The sequence below is a fragment of the Brienomyrus brachyistius genome, chromosome 17 (assembly GCF_023856365.1).
Source record: "Brienomyrus brachyistius isolate T26 chromosome 17, BBRACH_0.4, whole genome shotgun sequence".
Classification (NCBI taxonomy): domain Eukaryota; kingdom Metazoa; phylum Chordata; class Actinopteri; order Osteoglossiformes; family Mormyridae; genus Brienomyrus; species Brienomyrus brachyistius.
Genome location: NC_064549.1, coordinates 14,789,384 through 14,808,572, shown reverse-complemented (window position 1 = coordinate 14,808,572; position 19,189 = coordinate 14,789,384). Strand labels below are relative to the sequence as shown.

At 46.0% G+C, this 19,189-nt stretch overlaps 1 protein-coding gene across 1 annotated transcript in view; it reads left to right on the top strand.

Annotated features, from left to right (window-relative positions):
• The window catches only part of frem2b (FRAS1 related extracellular matrix 2b), a 55,710-nt gene that overhangs the window by 20,959 nt on the left and 15,562 nt on the right, over positions 1-19,189 (top strand). The window contains exons 3-6 of the mRNA XM_048981719.1: positions 6,250-6,396; positions 9,705-9,935; positions 12,477-12,602; positions 12,968-13,216. Coding sequence (XP_048837676.1) covers positions 6,250-6,396; positions 9,705-9,935; positions 12,477-12,602; positions 12,968-13,216 — 753 coding nt within the window. The remainder of the gene's footprint in view (positions 1-6,249; positions 6,397-9,704; positions 9,936-12,476; positions 12,603-12,967; positions 13,217-19,189) is intronic.

The window sequence follows — 19,189 nt, the reverse complement described above, 5'->3', positions numbered from 1 at the left end:
TTTCCACTATGTGCATGATGACTATTACAATAACCAAACTTTGGTTTGCAATGGGTGCGTTTGCTAGCAAAACAGCTCAAGGAGTGGCAAGGCCTTGTAGGCTTGTTAATGTGGAATATATTAACCCAGAAGGGATCTAACCCTTGAGGTTTCATTGTAGATCAAACGTTTAAGCAACATAAATAAAACAGAAGTTCGGGCTACAAGACGTTATATATTATAATAAAGGTAACTCTGTGCAAGATGCTTTTGCTTTGGTTGACTGGACAAGCTTGAAAGATCCCATCCCAGCTGTAATCTTTCTGCAGTAAATCAGGGTATATTTGGGCGGTACGGGGGCTCGGTAGGTAGCACTGCAGTCTCACACCCACAGGGTTCTGGTGTCAGGTTTTGCCCCAGCTGTACATTTGTGTGTCTTTCCTTTCATGGTCCAAAGACACACAGTTTGGCGAATGGACTGGTATCCTGTCCAGGGTGTCCTCAGCCCAGAGCTATTTGCCTCCTGGGATTGGCTATGGGCTCTGAGCTACAATGTGGAAAATAAAGGGGTGGGGGGGGGGTGGATCTGTGACACCTTGACAATGAAGGATCCGATGAACCCCCCCTCCCCACCCCTGGCTTTGAGGCTAACATAAGACAAAGGAAGCGGACAGCCCACTTCGAGGTCCTGCTCTACAGCAAACATCAGCATGAAGGAACAGCAGGATTAGCCTGGGAGGATCTGCCAGAATGAGAGAAACACTGTTTTTATGGGAATCGAGGCTTGGTCACCCCATAACAGTCCTGCATTGTCTTTTGTGAGATATTTTACATTTAGCATGAACTCCTTTGATGCACCAGTAAAACAGCGTGACAGTCCAATCTCCTGCTCCGCAGATGTTGTGCGGTATACCAGTATAGGTATTATATCGCAATACCAAAAATTTAAAGTGGCATGGTCATCTGTATTTGATGTAAATGTGCCGTACATCTCTATTGCTCGCACCAAAAACCACAGCCCCTTTAAGAAATGAAGTCACATAATGGACGTGTGGAATCTATACTTTGGGGAGAGACACTGTCGCGCTTATTTCAGGTGCGGAGAAGCGGTACAGATAGAAGATGGGTGGCAGAAGTGAGATATGGCGTTATTTCGATTTTAAATCGAATGTAAAAAGGGTAAATCTGATTGGCCCCTTTCTGCAGCCGTGAGCAAGGCACAACAAGTGTAAACTGTGCAGCTGTGGAATCTGTAAGGGAAACGCCAGTTTGACCTTAAGGTTCTATTAAGCTGTAGACTTTCCAGCTCTACTCGCATGGTATTCGATGGTGGACAGCAGCCAGACGAATGAAACATTTGCATTTCTACTTGACTTTCTGTAGTAACCGTAAAGAATCATTCATAAATATGTGAATAGGGGGGATCTGGGATTTAAAATGAAGCATTTTTCAAGTGTAGGTACAATTGGCCACATAATTAAGTTTAGGAGTTTCTTCTGTTAATGAATTCATTCATTTTAGCTGATGCTGTTGATGTTGTCACCTGTGGTTTGAAGGGACCAACTTGTCTGAATGAAGGATTCTGGTTGGGCAAATAGCACATTACAAACTTGGAGCTGTTAAGGAGTTGGGCTGATATAAGTTCAGCTAGACTGAGCTTCTAGTTAATCTCCAAGTACAAGTGTGACATATATTGGACACATATACATAATAACTAAAGTACTGCCTCTTAAAACGTATATTGCTGCATGGAAGCACACAGTGAAAAAACACTGTCCATCAGATTTTTTAAAAGGATATTTCGGTCTCGGACCATTGCTGGTCACCAATATGGAAAATAACAGCCAAATAAGAGAAGCATGGAAATGACTTTCTAGTGAAAATACTTTGCCGGGGCTTCCGTTTCCAAGCCGTTTAGAAATGCCAGAGACGGCAAACATTTCCCAGCGAAGGAGGGGTCGGCTGCGCAGCTCGAAGAACCTGCATGTCCCCCACAGAGGACAGACAGCTCCATGCAACAGATCCCTGCGTAAGAACCTCTAGACTTGTGTATCTCTGAGTCTGCCATACGTCCTGATTTGGAGCAGCTTCTACACTTAGTTCCGCTATTCAGACAGGCCTTCAGTTCTTGGTTGGTGGCTCTGTGCAGCTTAACCCACCCAGGTGCATTGACTGCTGGAGACAAAGGCACTAAGGCCAAAGTCCTTCCTCCCCCTCGCCGCGGCCGATTCCAGCTCTGACAATGATGCCGGAGTGCTGTTTCTCATCCTGCCCCCCCCCACCCACCCCTTCCGACATTTTCCCTCAGCCAAAACCCGAGACCCCAGGCTACAGGCTGATAGAGTGGGGGGTGCGTTTTAAGCAGGCCGGCCGGGCCTGCTGGGTAGCCTAATAAGGGCGGCCGGCTGTTCGCGAGCCAAGCGTTAGCGTGCCCATTTCAGAGAGCTTCCCATTAGCGCGGCCCTCGCACGGCTGAATATAAAGTAGCCACAGGCAGCGCTGTGGACAGCATACCGTTAGCGAGACGCTCTTCACTTAGCAACAAATGCTTTTCAAAAGGCTAAAAGCAAATTAATGAAAAAGCAACGTTATTTTCCGAGCCGTGACATCTTGAGAAGCGTATTTGAAGGTCTGCTTGGCAGGTGTAGCCTGATTCACGTTCTGGGTCCTTTGCTGCCGTCATAAATGTTTGACTCTTAATGACATCGGATAAACTCCGATGGATCCGGATAAAAATCCTGTCTGTTTTTTTTTTTTTGTCAGGCAGCAGTGGAGTCGAACCTGGTGTCTGGATTAAATGGGGGGTGCTAAATCAGATTTGTCTGCATATTGGTCTATGGCCACAGGTGGCAGCATGGTGGCAGAAGAAATTGATGAGGTTTCCTCCAGGACAGCGTACATTAATCAAAAATGTAGCAGTTTCAAGGGGAAAAACCATTCAGGGACATGCTAGCCGTTATCGCTAATCAAATTATAGGGAAGTCTGGGTAAAATAAGCTCACTGAATATTGTAGCATGATGAACATGGCAGGAAGTTATTAAAATATTACAGAAAAATGAAATTTCTGCAAGATGCACCGATGCAAGGTGAATATCCTAATTGGCCTGATAGGTCTCATCTGATGGGGCAGTAGTTTGATTGGTCTTCCAGGGAAAGTAATGCATGGTTCTTGCTTCGATAAAATATACAGCTATTTAAAATGTGAAAATTTAACTGTGGTGTGATGCCTTAAGGACACAGAATTATAGTCTGCAGTTTGCCGGCTGAAGTCCCCAAAGGACCCATCAGCAACAGCCTGAATTGCTCTGGTAAAACGGCCACTGAGGCTGCAGAAATCTCTCATCTTATCCATAGATTTAGAGACTTGGAAGGCTTTCGAATGTATTGCCTATGCGTAAAGAGTTGTGATGTGCATAAGTGCAGAGGCGGCCCAATCGGTCGTTGTGCTGCTGGCGTAGCCGAATTATACCTGACCTGGCATCTTTGGGTGCATGTAGCTTGGCTGCACACTGGTAGTGTCAATTTGCACACTGATATAGTGTCAATCTACATGAAATGATGGCTTCGTCACCCTGACTTCCCGTGAGCCGCAGCACTGGAAGGGCTCACTGCATCTTGTCCCTGTTTTCTGTCAGGGCCATTCGATGATTCTGGCTATATATCTGAGCTTCACCCTCACCTGTATGTGTTGCTCTCTAAGGAGAGCATAATGGCATTTGCAAAAAGAAGCACTCTATTGTGCCTGTACTCATAGTTGTGCAAACGTCAAATAGGGCATTGATTCATTTAGAGGACTGTAGCTAGATAATCTTATTGCCAATACTTGAATTTGGTCCCTTAATTTCAAGTTCAATACTGAAACCTCATTTCTGCAGTGAAAAGCATGACTTATTTTTAGTCTTTGTCTTCCATTGTGGGTTTAAGTCTGTGAATGTGTGTTCACTACTATACTTTGTAGAAATATTTTTAGAAACGAATAACACAATCCCTGCGACGGACTGGCCCCCCATCCTGGGTTGTTCTCTGCCTCGTGCCCATTGCTTCCGGGATAGGCTCCGGACCCCCCCGCGACCCAGTAGGATAAGCGGTTTGGAAAGTGGATGGATGGATAACACAATCCTGCTCATATATTTTACGGTTTCATTGTACAGCTGTCCGCTTTGTTTTAACAAAACAGGCTTCAGGTGACGCGACATGCAGCCCAGTTGATTTTTCGGGTAAATTTATGTCTTCTTTCAAGTTGAAAGTGCTAGAGGTCAGAATCTAGCTGGGCTTACTAGACTTGACATTGTGTTTTAACTCATTAATAAACCTGTGTGCCCTACATTGTAATGTGTATAGTTAAATTTATAGAGAAGGTGGCAGTGACTATACATGGTCTTGGAATGTTCCATTTGTGTTCTTTGATTAAAGAGAGGTTGTGTGCAGTTGTAATCAATGGTATCCTACCGAAAGTGTTTTACATGCTATGATCAGTGTTACGATTCTAGGTTTATGGCTACAGACGTTAGGTTACATGCAGGAAGGCAACCCTGTATACATTTCTGTCTTTCTGCTCACCAGTCAGCTTTTTAACTGGAATATGGTTTATGTGAAATAGGATGGTGGCTCTCATAGGGCACTAATAGCTAACAAGTGGTACTAGCTGGTCTACTGCTTTGGTCCCTCGAGCTCACATACACAGCGTGCTCAGCTTTGATACTTTAATTAAATGGGAAATCACAGGCAGGCTCCTGATTTGCTTTGGAGGTAAGAGCAGAACTTATCCAAAGATCCTTTTATATATGATTGAATGATGTATGTGTGGAGTTTCTGGGAATTTCCCTCAGCTTTGAGGGTTTACTCAGGATATTAACCTTAAAAAAACATGGATTCTATCCTGTGTCCCTTTGTGCTTGAATGAGTATGTGAGTGTGCGTGTGCCCTTCAATGGACTGGCGTCCCATCCAGGGGATCACAAGACGAGGGAGGTTTATGGAGCAGGAATGGTGGTGAAATAAAAGGGGCTTTATTAAACTGAAGAACAAAAACTTGAAACAAACAGGATCAGAGGGGATCACTACAGGAGGACGGGAATATGGGAAGGCACAGGCAGCACAAGGGTTTGATGTCAATGCCTGGACTTTGGAACACAGGACTGGGAAGCACTTAAATACCTGACTGACGAAGAGGCAACAAGAGGCAGCTGGGAGTGATTAATACAAGGATTAGGAACGGGAGGCAAGACGGGCGCTGCTCATTAGGGCCATGCCAAGGAGGAAACAAGAGGGCCAGCTGGGCAGGGTGTGATACAGGGTGTCCCCTCCCCTCCCTGTGCTTCCTGAGGTAGGATCCGGGCTTATCCTGGATAAATGGTTATGGATGGATGGATGGATGGATGTGGAGAATATCGTGTCGGAGTAATGAACAAAAACGTCGCATGTTTTCTGGGTGGATACTTCAGTGACATTGCTTTTGTTGTTTTTTAACATGTCTTTCATGATACTTGCATATTTTTTACATGGAGGTAAATCAGCTGATGTCAGTTTGGGTGGGAACTGGTGCAGAGCAGCTGTTCACCCCAAATTCATCAGTTTGCCCTCAACACAAACCCACCACATCTGGCGAATGTGACGAGCCGCTCTATTCATTAGTGAGATTTTGAAAGACTCTGTGACTGTGATATTCGGCAGGAAATTGGGGGGGTCTGAAGTGATCTTTTCGCTCACCTGTTGCCCGTTGCTAGGCTAATTCCCTGAGATGGCTTTCTGCTGGAGAAGCAGCTGGACTTGTACCCAGAGTGGCGCCCCCTGCTGGGACATGAACCTTGGGGCTGCCTCTATTATCCGCTATGTCGCCCAAAACTGACAGGGACGCTTCTTTTAGAAGCACTATTTATCTGTCTCAGGCTGCCTGCGGGTAAAAGTTCCCTTGGACTTGGAGTGTCGCCATGTGCATCTGCATATGCTATTCCCTTAGCTGCTGAGGAGAAAGGCAAAGCTTTTCCCTGGTAACTAGTTTATGAAAGTTCTGGGGACATTGCAGGCTTTTGCAGGACATGCATTTGTGAGTATTTTTTGGAAGGAGGTTCTGGATAGACGAGGTTTGCCAGTGAGTAACCAAGATGTTGGGGCGGAAACCTCTTCTTTATTTTGATGTAAGCACTGCTGCCATTGAAAGGAAGTTTCTAGTAACTTTTCTGTGCTTATACAAATAATACTGATGCAAGTACGGGGGGAGATGAATTGATAGACTCATAATGGAATCATCATGCTTCACATTCTGCACAGGGGGAAATGAACTGAAGGGGCACCTTTTTAGCCTGAACTGGTGCTGGATCTCCCTGGAGAAGGAGTACTATGTGGTGGACGAGGAGGCCAAGTTCCTGGAGGTGGTGCTGAAGCGCAGGGGCTTCCTTGGGGAGACGTCTTTCGTGAGTAAGTACTACAGCTCCATGACTTCTCCCAGTCCAGCACCCAGAGTTAATCAGCTATGTGGCAGCCATGCGACATGAATATAAAACTCTTCAGAAAGCTATTCTTCATTACAGTGTTAAACAGTCACTCCTTACATTCGCGAGGGTTACGACAGAGGATCCCTGTGAATGTGAAAATGTATGAATAATACTTGGGCCCCATAACCTCAACCCATAACAGTCTGCTGGCCTGAATGATAACATATAATGTCCATTTATTACCATTTTCTAAACAAACGGTACTGTACTCTGCACTTTCCATCTCCAATCGCCTTGTCATTTCCTATTTACACCTTTTTAAATAATATTAAACAAACCATATAAAGTATGCCCCTGTATGTACAAAGTTATTACGTTTAGGACCTGTTCTTAAAAATGCTAAATTAACGGCACTCAAAAGTTAAAAAGAAACATAAGACTCCACGGTCACAAAGATAGCTATCTAGTGCGTGAGGCTGCTTGCCAAGACAAAGATATGGTTTCACTTAGACTAACAAAAATTATGTATCACTAATATTATATGATTTTAAGTGATCCAAATTTTCAGTATTGTGTTTGGTTTTCAAGTCGTCTCTGTGATGTTTTGGCAAGCTCCATTAATATTCCTGTTTAATCATTCATATATATATATACACAGATGCTCCTCTACTTACGAACTTTCAGACAAAAAAAACGAACAGTCCAAATTCTGTTCATTTGGCTCCCGTTTCCTGTCTGCAACATAATTTTTTTTTTCTGCGCGCCAATTCCGCCTAGTACGACCTCTGGCCGCTACTCCCGCCGCGCAGCAGCGTAGCGTGCAAACTCCCAGCATCCTAGTTCTTTGTACTTGCATATACCCTTAAAATGATGTTGAATAACGACTTACGATCATTTCAAGTTACGAGCGGCCGTTCGGAACATAAGTCATTCGTAAGTAGAGGAGCGCCTGTATATATATATATATATATAAATTAAATATAAGAGAATAATCGGTAGCATCTGCAGCCAGAGGGTTTGTATCTATAGGAGTCTTTCTTTGGATTCTTTCTTACTTTCACACATTCCCACCTATGGTTTACTTTGCATTTTAATTTAAATTAGACACAACTTCCAACAGAGTGGTAAAAAAAGATTTCAATGTTTCATAGCATGTGCTGCGTTCGTTATTAAAACACAATACATCATCATGTCATCCTGACTTGCTGCTGGGAATTGGCTCGTGAGCCATTATATTTAGGTCCTGTGGACAAGGAATGACCTTTTGGCCCAGGGCCTCCGGGGTTGAAGATAAATTAGAGAGTCTTCTGGAGAAGCCTTATGGCTGTTTAGCTCGCTTGGCATCAGACTGGAACACACAATGGATCCTCGCTCTGTGTCACTGTCATTCCCAGTTCCTGGGGGTCATTTTCACAGTCGAACAGTTTCATGGTCAGTCCCACAATGAACGGGGTATGGGCTCCTCTGCAAAAGGTCAGTACCATAAGAGATGTCAGTACTCTTTAGCATTTGTCAATTCACTTTAAATCCATTTTATATAGTGTACTTTCCCTCACACAAGGTCAGCCGACTGCGCTTAACCAGAATAGCACAGCAAGTTGATATAACTGTTCAGCACATTACAGTAATACATTTTGAGTTGTAAACAAAATTGAACAATGTGGAACAGGAAAGAGAAATACCCCAGGAAATGGTGGGAGTCAAAGGAGTCATGAGTCACAGCAAGAATATGACGAGTCACAGCAACAAAATGAAAAGAACTGAATTTAATGTGATGTTCCATCACCACCCTTGATGAAAGAGTTAAGTATTGATCACTAGGCAGCATCTTCTGTCACTGAATCCGTGATGAGACTCAGCCTCGCTGCTGTACATTTTGTACTTTGCCATTCGTAGTTCTGGGCTGAACCTGTGTGCCACCTTTGTAGGGGATGCTTAGAAGTGCAAGTCTGCAGGAATTAAAATGTATGAATCCCTTGTCTTTTGGGGGCAATCCATCTTTCCTGCAAGCGTTTTGGCCAGTCCTCTGCCTGATAGTCGCACTTCTGAGTTTGATACGGGCATGCCGCTAAAATCCTGCGTTTTATTTCTGTGAATCTCAGCAGTTACGGCGACGCATCTAAAATTTTAAAGGTCTTTTGAGAACTTTACTGTTTTCTGTCGGGTCCCTGACCTTTAGTTTATTGGCTGAGAAATATGAAAGTGAGTACTAGCAGGAAGATTAATTCAGCAATATAAAAATGCTCCTCCAGATTTATACCATAGCTAAGATGGAAAATGGATCCTGCAGAAGAAGAGAAACCCCCCCCAACTCCGGCCCTCCTCCTATTTTACACAACTCCATCTCCCCTCAGTAGCAAGATGGAGCAATAATATGAGATGAAGCTGCAAATCATGGGGCAGCTTTAGCATCCCCCTCCCTGTTTGACCCCCACTCTGAAAAACTTCTGAAGCCAGTTTGTTGGAGAACATCAAGCCCCTGGGTTTCTTGGTTCATTCTCACTGGGCCGCAAAAATCCGATTGGTGATTGGGGTGCGGGAACACTGCCGAAGAAAGTTTGAAAACGATTGGCCATCTTTTCACCAAAGGCTGTCTGTTTGAAGATTGTTGTGGTTTTTTGTATCGCCGAGGCAGCTGTGTTTGTGGGTTTCACGGCTCAAGCTCGCAGCTCTGAGGACGAGCTTGGCGCCGTGGAAATGTTAGTTATCTTCGAGAAGCCGGTCTTTGCGCTCGTCTGTCTTGGGCGCTGAGCCGAACCTTGAAATCCTCGTCGCGCCGACGGACAAAAAAAATTCGACCGGCATGTGAGACGCGAGAAGAGCTCTGTCTTCCGTCGGGTGACCTCGATGATAACCCCTCGGGGAAGGGGGGGGCAATCTTCTGGGTATGTTTTATTAATTGAGGGCTTCCCGCTGAGCTTCGAGCTGTTATCAAACGGGGCGAGTGACATCCACGCACCACATGGCAGCGGCTGATGCCTCTCTGACAGAAGGATCCCAGCCAGCAACCGCGATTAAACGCACCGGCCGTGAGCGGCAAGCCGGGCACGCCACCCTCTTGGGAACGTCATCAGGGGCACAGTGCCACCATGACCGGCGCCCAATTAGCGGGCCTTGTGACTGACATCCACGGGCGGGGGACTTGCGCACACGTGATGGGCTTATAAAGGCGTGATCGAAATACTCACTGCGTGACTACCGCATCGATGAAAACGTGTTTCAGTTTGTTTTGGCCTTGTGGAGGGATGATGTCTGTGATTTTACAGTAACTCTTCCGGTCTGTACCAAAAGGCATCGGCACCAGAGATGGCACGGCCACGAAAGACGAAGACTTCAGAGGGAAGTCACAGAGACAGGTCCAGTTCAACCCAGGCCAGACCACAGCCTCCTGGAGGGTCCGCATCCTGTCCGACAACGTGTTCGAGCAGTCAGAGACCTTCCAGATTGTTCTCTCTGAGCCTGTCATGGGGGCTCTGGAATTCCCCCAGGTGGCTATTGTGGAAATCCTGGACCCAGCTGATGGTTAGTTGACTATCTGCTTTTTTCTTATCCCGCTCAGCTACAATAAATTCCCAGCGGTGCTCATTCCCCGTTAGCCTTGTCACGGAACCAGACTGCTGGGATACCCATGGAGCACTGCAGTGGCAAATCTGCTCTGGATCGTTGCTAGAAATCAAAGCCACACGGATATCTCGGTGTTCCGCTGAGGTGAATTCTGTCACTCTGGCATTTTTAGCAATAAGTTTACAATAACTTTTTTAATAATTCGCAGAATCCTTGCAGATGGCACAGAAAGAAAGAAATGAATCTGCTGTGGTGTGGGGGGGGCGGAGGGGGGGGCACAAGAGTGTGGAGGTACAACTAGTTTGACTACGCCACCCCGGGAACTCCCACCAGGGGAAAAACCCACCATTAACATGACCCAGTAGGTCACGCAGGTTCATCCACCAAGAAGGGCAGAGTTATGTCTCCGGGTACCAAATTTAGTTTATTAATACAGAGTGATACTATAAAGCAGGGTTTCCAAATCAGAAAATGCGGATTTTAAAAAAACTATGGGGAACACAAATGGATTTGAATTCGAATTCCAGGGAGATTTAAATTCCAAGTCCATTTCGAGTAACAGATCCCTGCAATTAAAAACAAATGTTATTCACACGACAGCAAAGAAACACACACTCAGCTCAAATGAACCGCGTAAAGGTACCCCAGGCCGCTTGCCGTTACAGCACACGCACAATGCATTACACTGAAACAGACATACCCTGACAACAGCCAGCAACCCAGCAACAGTAACCAGGTGCAGTGCGTGACCACCCTTCCAAGAGCAGCCGGGGAGAGACAGCAATTTTACAGACCCCCCCTCGCTCATGCTCAAACGACGACGCTGCGTCGCAGGTGCCAAAAAGAAATGGGCCCGTCAGACAAGCAACCAGTGGGACCAGTCATCCCACCACGAGCAGACGCTCAAATGGCACCCAACTGCCCTCTTCATACCGAATGCGGTAATTAAGGGCTCGCTAAATAGGCGAGGCCAAGAGATTTCAGCCTTAGCAGGTAATTCACCGCACTGCAGCCATTGTACCATCAAGGACAGATATAAATGCAGTGCAAAATGGTTAAATGGTCAGAGGAAATTTGAATCATTAGTAGAAAGTCATACAGTCGAAGGTCACATTTCATATAAAAAGTCATTTCAAGTTGAAACACAGTGACGCTGTTTGTTTGACTTTAGAATTAAATGGGTGTAGAAACCCTAAGATCAGTTGTGAAGGACCCAAACTCTCTGGTTATGAAGCATTTACACTCATTTAGTAGGCACCTTTATCCAAGGGAATGTATATTTTTCAGACAGCAGGGGCTGCCAGCCATTGTGGGGGGGTGGAGTAAGGCTCTCGCTCTAGAGCTTGATGGTGAGATCACTCTGCCGACTATAGGGTTTGAACCGGTGACCTTCTGATCACAAACACAAGCCTCCTAACCCACAGAGTAACATACCACCACTCAACATGCCAAACTGTACGCATTATATAAATGTGGGCCAGCATGTCTCCTTACTGTTGGCTGAAAACAGAAGTATTTCGCAGACAGAAAGTGTTTATTCAGCTAATGAGACTGTGATCAGTGAGTATGACTCCATGTGCACCGGGACTGATCTTCTGCTCCAGTCCTGCAGGCTGCAGCTGGTCTTAATGGTGTCCTGGGGGGTTTGTTGCTGGGCTCTGTGGGTATGAGACATAACCACAGCTGCTCTGCTCCAGTGACTTGGCCCCCATCCAGGAGGGAGCTCCCCTAAAAATCACAGTACTGGTATTAAAACTCTTAAGACGGCAAATACAAATTTACCTTTATGTCCATGTAGAAAAAAATGTTTAAATGATTCACAATGTTTTTTATTTTTTGGGGGGGTGGGATACAGGGCGTGTTAAGTAACAATGCACAGCAGCTTTGCACCCCCGGGTGATTATCAAACACACACAGAAACTTCTCCTGTTTAATTAATTTCTCTAAAGCCGCTCGCCGCCTCAGATCCTGGTAGATTACAGAGCGTCTCTCCACTCCTCACCACGAGTAACAGGTCCCAGAAGAGCGGTGGCTGTTGTTGTCGGCCAGCTTATGACAGGCCTCACGCCACTTAATGGCCTCGTGTTTAGATAAGTGCTGCAAAGACTGGGAGTCTGGATTAGAGATGAATCATAAGTGCGTGAGCACTAAGGAGTGAGAGGACAAACTTTATTTTTCATTAGTCCCACTGCGGTTTCCAATTTAAACTCGCCTTAAGCTTCTACAAACTTATTTTGCAACTTTGAGTTATATAAAAATTGTAAAGCATACATAAATTCTTTTGAAATACGTAAGTTTTCTCAGCAACTACATTCATTGAAGGTACATTGGCAGGTCAGAGATTATATAGCCTGAAATTCTTAAAGAGGGTCAGTATCTTGTCTACAGGTACATCAGTCCTTTATGCTGTTTCAGTAGCCCGCATTCACTACACAAGAACACGCACATCTCCGTCCTTCATGATGCCTACTGCCCTTCTGTCGTCTTCTCCATTTGTAGAGTCGACGGTCTTCATCCCCTCGTCCGCTTACAGTGTGGAGGAGGACATCGGCGAGCTCTTGATCCCCGTTCGCAGGAGCGGGGACATCAGCCAGGAGCTCATGGTCTTCTGCTACACCCAGCAAGGTAGGACTTGGGCTCCCTGGAAACTGACAGGCGGCCAGCTTGAGTCATACCCATATAGCCTGAGACCTGCACTTTGTGGGACTGCCACCTGCTTCCATCCAGTGGGAAGAGGGTGAACCCAGTTGACCTGACAGTAATCGATAATCCCGTCTACTTTGATTTGCAAGCATCGTTCCTTTGATCTCTATGGGCTGCTCACATCTACAGTTAATGTCTCGACTCACTGGTTTGTTTCCTGCCTTCAAAGCTGGGGGTTTGAATCCCGTCTCTGGGCCAAAGAAGCAGTCCAGAATCCTTCATTCGTTAATTTCACTTGAATGTGTTGAGTTTCTCCCTGTTGATATTTTCTACCCGGTCGTCCACAGTCACTGCCACGGGCACCGCCCCTACCTCAGTGCTGTCCTACTCGGACTACATCTCCCGACCAGAGGGCCCTGGCAGCGCACTGCGTTTCGACGGGGGTGAGGCAGAAAAGCTCTGCCGGGTAGTCGTCATCGACGACTCGCTCTACGAGGAGGAGGAGAACTTTAACGTCACGCTCAGCGTCCCCGTGGGTGGCCGTCTGGGTCAGTTCCCCACAGCAAAGGTCACCATCCTGTCTGACCTCGATGATGGTAAGTCCTGTGAGCACATTGCTCCAGTCTCTTGTCAATAAATCTGCAAGGATCCAATGCTTCTACTATTTGACTGCCAACACAGTGCACCCACTTTAGGGGACTCTTTTGTTTTATGATGGGGATTGGGGTGGGGGTTACTCTATGGGTAGTCTATGCTATAGTCTCATGTATCATGGTTTTGGGGCTCAGACTGTTTTTCCGGCTCCCTGTGGTTGTGTGACTTTTCTCTGGCTGCTCTAGTCCTGTCTATAGACCTATGATACACTGGCATCCCCCCCAGGGCATCCCCTACCTCATGCCCTGTGATAGACTGACATCCCATCCAGGGCGTCCCCTGCCTCATGACCTTTGATAGACTGGCATCCCATCCAGGGCGTCCCCTGCCTCATGACCTTTGATAGACTGGCATGCCATCCAGGGCGTCCCCTGCCTCGTGCCCTGTGATAGACTGACATCCCATCCAGGGCGTCCCCTGCCTCATGCCCTGTGATAAACTGGCATCTCATCCAGAGCTTCCCCTGCCTCGTGCCCTGTGATAAACTGGAATCTCATCCAGGGCGTCCCCTGCCTCGTGCCCTGTGATAGACTGACATCCCATCCAGGGCGTCCCCTGCCTCGTGCCCTGTGATAAACTGGCATCTCATCCAGGGCGTCCCCTGCCTCGTGCCCTGTGATAGACTGACATCCCATCCAGGGCGTCCCCTGCCTCGTGCCCCGTGATAAATTGGCATCTCATCCAGGACGTCCCCTGCCTCGTGCCCTGTGATAGACTGACATCCCATCCAGGGCGTCCCCTGCCTCGTGCCCCGTGATAAATTGGCATCTCATCCAGGGCGTCCCCTGCCTCGTGCCCTGTGATAGACTGACATCCCATCCAGGGCGTCCCCTGCCTCGTGCCCCGTGATAAATTGGCATCTCATCCAGGGCGTCCCCTGCCTCGTGCCCTGTGATAGACTGACATCCCATCCAGGGCGTCCCCTGCCTCGTGCCCTGGCATCCCATCCAATGGACTGGCATCCCATCCTGGGATGGGATGAAACTTTTTTTGAATAATTTATCCTGTTTTTTTCAAGGAAGTTTTCTTGTATAAATTCTGTTCTGTGTTTAGCAGAATTTAAAGGGAATGAGAGTTTGGCACTGATTAGAAGCTTTGCTTTGCTAAGTGAAGATGGCTTTCTTCTCATGTCACTTTCTTTTAAGTAAATTCTCAGTGGGGAAAAAAATGCACATCTGCCAGTTCTACCCCATCGCAGTGGTCTGCCTCACCACAGTATTGCAGGATACTAGATGTTTTATTTTGCCGGTGAAACTCAGTGTCGTTGATTGAAATGTAAAGGAAGTCGACACAGTAGACAGTGATCAAAGCAACCAGCTCCTCATGCCTGTAGTTATTTCCTTTAGGTGGTGTATTCTTTCTTGTTTTGTTGACTTTTTAAAGCAAATGATGTGCATTTCTTTTCTCCAGCAGTTCTTACCTCCCGTCTGTGTTGGCGCTTTGATGCTTCTGTCCAGCGCATTATTCTTACTGTACTGTATGGACTCCTGCTTTTTACAGACAAAGCTCACAAGCAGGCTGGCTCACAGGAGTGTACATTAACAGTGTTTTAAACGGCAGAATATCGAGTTATCACTGCCCCCTGGTAAGCTGTGAGAGAATGTCTCCGTAGGGTATTTCTGGACTTGCGTGCTTCAGTATGCAATTCTGAAAAATCAGGTAAAAAAAAAAATCATCTGATTTTTCCCCTCGATCTGACGCAGCCGAGTTTTCGTGTCTTAACCTCTGACCTCCGGAGCTCTCCCTTTTGGACAGCCGCTCTCCTTGAAGTCAGAACCATGAAGCCAAACACTTTCCTAACAAAGCATGGAAGCTGCTTCAAGGAGCTCTTCCTCCTAATCCTGTTCCACATGTCACAGATTCATCACAAATAGCATAATAGGGGTTTAAAGTCAACTGAAAGGGTTTTAGCCATGGAGTTAAAAAAGGTATCCTTAACACTCTATTTTCATGGTGCTTATGGGCTTGGAACACAAAACAGTTACAACTGACTTTAAATTTGTGGCCAACAAAGTCATACATTTTTCATGATTCTAATTAAAAAGACCCCTTTACACTCCTCGCACGTCCCTCTCAGCGCTTCAGGGTTCTGCAAAAATCATGGTAACTGGGCTTTTTTTTAACAGGCAGCAAGCAAAGTTGATTCTATTCAAATTAGAACTGAGTGCATCCTGGGAGGGGTCAGACCTAAGGTCATGAGATCAGTGCCACCACAATAGGACACTGGGGGGGCACCATTCTTGCTTCCCAACAGGGGGGTAGCTCGGGCAACTGGTAGGCTGTGTATTTTTTCCCCATTCGCTGTTTGATTCTCCAGAGTTTTAAATGAAAAGCCTTTGTGACTATTTGCCTCCTCCCAATATATTAAAAGTGCATCCACATTCCGGAGCCGGGTCAACGGTATTCCGGAACATATTTACAGAGTCACAGAGACGTCACTCCAATGCTCCCAGGTTACAGGAATCCCCATTTATGTATATTTTGTACGTTTTCCACGTTTGTAAGATGTTTCTCCTGCACATCCGGCTGCCATAACTGTTGAGAAGGTTCTTCTGCAAGTGGATGGTTCAGGGTGGAAAGGCTGAGGTCTTACAGACATAAGTGGGTGTCTAATCCACCAGAAACAGACTTTCTGCTATTTAAAGTTCCACCTACTCTAAGTAACATCAGGTATTATGTGTTAAAGAGTCTCTTAAAAGGAAAAGTGAAGTTTTGTTCAAGCCTTAAAGTGTTCAGATGAGCCTCACCGTCAACAGGCACTTATACAATATCCTGTGGACCCTTGGGATCTCACATCAGCTGCACACATCACTCCTCCACCATCCCATTCCCTCGTCTTCGGACCATTATAGTTTTTTTGGTGCCCGGACCACAGGTGTGACATAATGGTGACCGTCCCAATGCACAGAGTGCACACTGTCGGAATGTCTGCCTGTATTCTGGAAGCGGCAAAGGGTGAAATTTAAGTCTCCCTCCAAAGGGTAAAAATGCGAAAGGATTATCCGACCATCTTAGCTGATCAGTTGTCCTGAATTCAAAGGCTCACCTTCCAAAGCAGGAAGCTGAAGAGCCTCCAGCGCCCATTGTGAGACAGTGACAGTCCCCCAGACTAAAGTGAAGGCGGAAAACAATCACCTTTTGTTAAAAAAAGACAGAATTTCTTGTTATATGACGAGACACCCCCCCCCTCCCCCGCCGCCATCGTATGCTAAATTCAGAAATTTAACATCGGCCCGGGGCTGCGATGAGAAACAGCTGCTGACAGCCTGAGTTGCGGAGGTGCTGTAACCTGATCAATCGTCTCTGGGACGTAACCCTATCTTCATGTGGTGCTGTGTGCTCCAGGTGCATTCAGATACTTGGGTGCTAGTACACCCCGTACACATTTATGATGAGATCCTCTGCAGTGCCTGTGGTGGGTGGGTGGGTGACGGGGGGTGGGTTGGGGGTAGGTAAGTGACATTGCATTTATTTAGAGGGGATGTCAAAGGGATGCTGTGGATTTTATACTGGAACGGAAAGCGATTATGGTTTCCCTGTAAGTATGATGGTTGTGCCTCATCACTGATAACTGTAGTGGGTTGGATATATTGGATATATTCCCTTGTGGGGGCACAGGCTGAGGAAGATTCCCTGTGCGATGGGTTCATGGGAGCCACACACAGGCACACACACACACACACACGTGTCTGGAGACCTCCGGATTCTCACAGAACAGAGAAATTGCCATCTGTTTGTTTTTGATTGACCAAATAATAAAGAATATTATTTCCATATTTATACGGCTGTATATTTACAATAGCGAAGCAAAAAACACAGAGAAAGGACCCATTCTGTCTGCCACATGGGCACTAATGAGTCTCACTGTCCCAGACTGCAGAGGGATGATTGGTTCATTACCCTATAAGTTCTTAACAAGAGACAGACACTGGTAACTCATGTTGTGTAGCAGAATAATGGAATGTAAACAGTGATTTCCCCAGTAATGAGTGTCACCTCTAGTATGTGGCATCACACTGTGATCCAGGCCTAACTGGCCATGGAATTACCCCCATTCATTAGTGGTCATGTGACACATACCTCTAAAGCCTCTTTCAGAAGGGGGTGGAGGGGGGTAGGTGAGGCTTGCTGCTTGGAATCAGGGCAAAGTGAGAGAACGATCCTCTGGGACCTTCAGAAGGGGCCAACATCCTGTTAGCAGACGTAGACGGGCTTTGTGCTGTCAGGCAACGTGCCTGTTGGCTTTTGTGGTTAACGCTGTCAAGTGAGCCTACCTGCTTTTCCGCCGTAGTTGGCGTACGTAGACGATGCCGTCACTGCGGAAGCTTGGCAGGAGCCCATCCAGGCTCCCTGGAGTGCTTCTTCTTCCAAATGGGCTCTGGTGCTTCCCAGGCAGCTTGCTGTGGTCTGGCTACCAAGTTTCTGGGGTTTCTAAGCAGCCAGCAGATCCCCTTTCAGCCAGTCGTCTTTTGAAGCCTGCAGTCGGTTATACAATTGGACCTTATCTTATTACAGTGATTGTCACATGACTAAGTGAGCGCGACGGCCTGGAACTCTCATCTGCTTCTGCGTGGGTATTGAGTCAGATTACCCCGGTGGCACAGAAGCTGCACTCCAGGCCCTGGGGTGCTAATTGGCCGCAGTCTTACACCTAGAGCACTGACTGGTTCATTTCCAGGGCCTGGGTAATTTGATTGGTCAAACAGGAAAGTCGTATCTCGCACTTAAGCACAGATAAAAGAAAAAAGTAATAAAACTGTAATCAAGGCGTAATGACTCTATTTCAAGGTTAATTTCCTACGCCATTTTCTGAGAGCTGTAGATCTGAGGCAGTTTTCATCTTTAAGAAATTTTTTTTTTTAATACACGAGGATCAGTCAGAGCATGCTGGGAAATGTTTGTGCTCCTGAATCGCATTTTCGCTTGTACGGTTGAGACATCACCTCCCATAATTATTTATCTGAGCTATCGCTTGATCCCCGCAGCATCTCAGATGAGAAACACGAATTCATTTTGAGAAGACTCTGAGAACACTGTAAACCTTTGTATTGTCTCTGTGGGCTATTAACTGTGTTCAAAAATGGATAGAAAACAAAATTGAGGGTCACAGGTTAATAATACTTAAAATGTTGTTCTGCGAATGAAATCACAGTGCAAATAGTCAGCGATAAGGAAACATACTTGCTTGTTGTGGTAGGATGAGTTGTGGAGAGCAGCACTAATGGATAGCCAGACGGCAGAAGTTAAGCACAGTACTTCATTAAGGAAAAAATCCAAAACAAAATGGAAGAAAGGGTCTTTATAGAAAGCAAAACAAAAGCAGGAAAAACAAAACCCCACACAAAACACAGAAAAACTGCAGAGGAAAATTGGTGCCCTAAAACCCAAACTCTCTGGAAGCCTAGTAATCTCTCACAGATCTACCCAGCTGACCCTGTACATCCTTAAGGAAGTGATTAGTCCAGTCAGGGACAGCTGGGTTTATTAAGCAAGGCCTCTGGAGGATTGTGGGTAGCAGTCCTCAAAATGACATGGTCGCTTCTACTTACTCTGGTCCTGTGCTGCAATTTTTGCCACATTCAAATGCAATTTTCACGGTATTGTATTGAAACACACACAAGTATTAACAATGATCAATGCCAAGAATGGCAGATCAATCTCCTTTCTTCCCAGTGCCCATGAGAAATCAGACAGATGCATTCTGGGAAGAAGATTAAAAAGAACAATTTGGCATATTTTGAAAAATTACTTTAAAAGGCACAAAATAGCTGTATATAAGTTGGAAAACCTGTTCATATGCCTAAAAAATGCATAATTACAACACAAATCGTATTGGTCAAGACAAAGGCACTTAATTGCCATTTTAGTCCCAAGTCTAATTATAACAACTTTAATGTTATATAAAGAAAATAATT